Source organism: Myzus persicae, unplaced genomic scaffold (assembly GCF_001856785.1).
Source record: "Myzus persicae strain clone G006 unplaced genomic scaffold, MPER_G0061.0, whole genome shotgun sequence".
NCBI lineage: Eukaryota > Metazoa > Arthropoda > Insecta > Hemiptera > Aphididae > Myzus > Myzus persicae.
The window spans coordinates 1-3,310 of record NW_019101386.1 but is presented as its reverse complement, the minus strand read 5'-3'; the positions used below and the strand labels follow the sequence as shown (position 1 = coordinate 3,310).

General features: G+C 27.5%; 1 protein-coding gene across 1 annotated transcript; it reads right to left on the bottom strand.

Annotated features, from left to right (window-relative positions):
* Positions 1 to 942: 942 nt before the first annotated feature.
* On the bottom strand, positions 943 to 3,251 carry LOC111028933 (zinc finger MYM-type protein 1-like; the record flags this gene model as incomplete). The annotated part of the gene is made up of 5 exons (XM_022307731.1): positions 943 to 1,631; positions 1,794 to 2,282; positions 2,548 to 2,646; positions 2,722 to 2,753; positions 3,169 to 3,251. Coding segments are annotated over 5 exons (1,392 nt in total), but the record flags the coding sequence as incomplete, so codon positions are not given.
* Positions 3,252 to 3,310: the final 59 nt, after the last annotated feature.

Genomic DNA, 3,310 nt, shown 5'->3' with positions numbered 1-3,310 from the left:
CCGGATTAAGATAATTTTGGGCCCGGGGCCAAACAATTTTAGGGGCCCATATCCATAATCAAAATTTTGGTGACCCACAAATAAAAATATTTCAGAAAAAAAAATATATTCATCAATTTATTTCTTATTTTTTTTTTTAAATACAAAAATAAAAATGTTATTAAAAATATTTTTTTCTAGATTTTTGGGTAGCAAACTCTTTAATTATATCATCGGTATTAATTACTTCCAAAACATCACTCTCTGAACACAAAACCATAAAACTATTTAAATTTTCTTGAGAAGAGCTTGTTCTATACTTGTTTTTTATTCGAGCTAATTTGGAGAAAGCTCTTTCAGCCGAACAATTTGCAATAGGTATGGTTAGATATATTTTAATTGCAGTATACAAATTAGGAAAAGAAATTAATAGATTTTTTTCATTGAAATGCTTCCAAATATCTAGCAGATAATTTTGTGTGTTATCATATGAAGGTTTACTGATAGACCAATATTTTTTAAATTGTATAATTTCATTTTGTATAGTATTATCAACATCTTTTTTATACAATAAAATAAAATTTTCAAGACTTTTATTAACTTCTTCTTCTTCATCAGTATCTTGTGGTAAAACAACATGCAATTTTGTGATGAACAAAAAATTGTTTTTTAGAAAACTATAAGCTTCAATTCGTTTTTCTAATTGTGAACAAAAACTATCTATAATAACATTATAAGTCTTTACTCTAAACTTGTCATGACCACTTAAAGATACCTGATTACAACCAGAGTCATTTGGAAATTTCTTTTTTTTTATTCTCTCTTGTTCATCGGAGTATTTCTCTTTTATTTTAGGACTAAGTTGATTTATTTTATTTTCATATAATGTACTGCACTTCCTCAAATTTGATACATAATGCTTTAATGATATAAGTTAATTAAGAGCTTTTAAAGGATCACAATTTATTGTTTGCAACTGTGTATTGAGGTCTTGTTGGATCTTTCTAAAATGTCATTCCATAAAAGTGCCATGTATCCAGTTTCTTTTTTTAAAATTTTTTTTAATAATGGTCTAGCATTTCTTTTAGTATCTTCATTTTCTTTACTATTAGGACTTATTATAGTTTCTAATACTTCAATAATTTTAGTGTAATTATTTATTAATGCTTTACAAGACTCTGTATGACATGACCATCTAGTATCACCACTATCACTTAAAGATTTTAATACTAGTAATCGATTACTATCACTTTTTTCTATAGATGTAGTTAATATATTCCATCTGTGAGTAGCACTACTGAAAAAATTATACAGTGACTGAAGAAACCCAAAAAAATTTACTGCTTCTAAGCAACAATTCACACTGTGAACTCCGACTAGGTTAAGTGAATGAGCAGTGCAAGGTACATAAATAGCTAAATCACACTTTTTTTTTACATATGCTTGTAGTCCTTCATAAGTTCCACTCATATTAGGAGCATTGTCATATGACTGACCGCGACAATTTAAAATATCAAGTTTAGAATTTTTAAGAAAATCTTCTAACAATTTAAAGATTGACTCACCTTTGTGACTATCAATAGGTTTAAGCTCTAATAATCTCTCTTGTACATTATGTGATGTACAATATCTTAATACTATTGCCATTTGATCTACCTTAGATAAATCCGGAGTTGAGTCCAAAATTAATGAAAAATATTTACTTTCTCTGATTTCATTTTCAATATAATTAATAACACGTCTCTTTATCAGAGTTATTAATTCGTTCAAAATTGTTGTAGATAGGTATGATGGATGACCTCTCCCTTTATTACCGTGCAATTCAATATGGGTTTTCAAAAATGGATCAAACTCAGAAATTAGTTCAAGAAGTCCTAAGTAATTTCCATTATTTTTTACTCCAAATACTTCATTGTCTCCTCTAAATGGTAAACCACGTGAAGATAAATATTTAATAACTGCTACAACGCGTTTTAAAACATCAATCCAATATTGAGTTTCAGTAGATATTTGCTTACAGATTTGTTGATTTACGGAATTTAATGAGTTTTCTCGAAGTAGCCATGTAGTATTTGCTTCTCTGTGATACATGCTGTTTTCATGGTATGATATTTTTTCAAATTTTTTCCACTGATCAAACCCATTTTTTACAAAAGAGTTTTCACGATTCTTTGAAAAAAGCTTACACATAAAACAAAATACTGAACCCTGACTTGGAGAATACAAAAGCCACAGCCGATCACATATTTGTCCATTAGGTAAAGTTCTTTCAAACATTGCAGGCGTTAAATGTCTTTTATGATCTAAAAATCAAATAAATTAACTTAATTATTAAACATCAATGATATATAAACATAAATAAATTATAATAAGAATGTTTTATTAAAAAAAATTCTTTATTGAAAATTATTAAAAAAATTTAACAAGTAATAACAATAAAAATAAATAATGATTAAGTACTATATTTACCACTAATGCGTGCAGATTGAGTATACGATTTTTGTTTATTTTGAAAAAATGATGGTCCTTTTTTAATACAATAATCCACAAAATCATCATTTATTTTACTTGGCCAAAAATATGGATCTTTAACGGTTAATTCATCAAAGCTGTTATCATCAATATCTGCATGATGTATTGTACCAATATTCGTAGTATCCTTAACAGCTTAAATAATAATAAATATTGAAAATAAACCATTAACCACCAAATATTGTGAAAAAAATTAATTTTTATACTTACAAGTAGAATTAGTATTTTCAAGACCATTATTACTTTGATATATTCAAAATAGGTTAGTTAAAATAGTAATTACAAATAACGAATATTTTTTACCTAAAAAAACAAAATATCATTATTACCTACATTACACTTTTACATATTTTCCAATACCTAACTAGTAAATAAAATATTTTTATAACTAGTGAAAAGAAGATCATATGGCAGACAGGCAGAAGAATAATCATTAAGGTCATTAAAGTTCACACTTTTTTTAAAAGTTGAATTTTGTCCGGAGTAACCACAAAAGGACACGTGCCTATTAGATTTCATTAAAAACCGATGTTATAATTACAATGGTTGACATCGGACAATATAGGGGAGTAACCGAATTGGTTCCCGTTTGGCCGAATTGGTTCGGGCGGGACACTTTTCGGCCAAAATGAACCTTTCCCTTTTCGGCCAATTCACTTTTCGGCCATTCCGACATGACCGTTTTCGGCCAGTACACTATTTTGGTCACCAATGACACCAATGAAATATTCTTTTCGCGTCTATGAAAAATAAAAGTTACATTATAATATTAATTTACACAATAAATATAAAATTATGT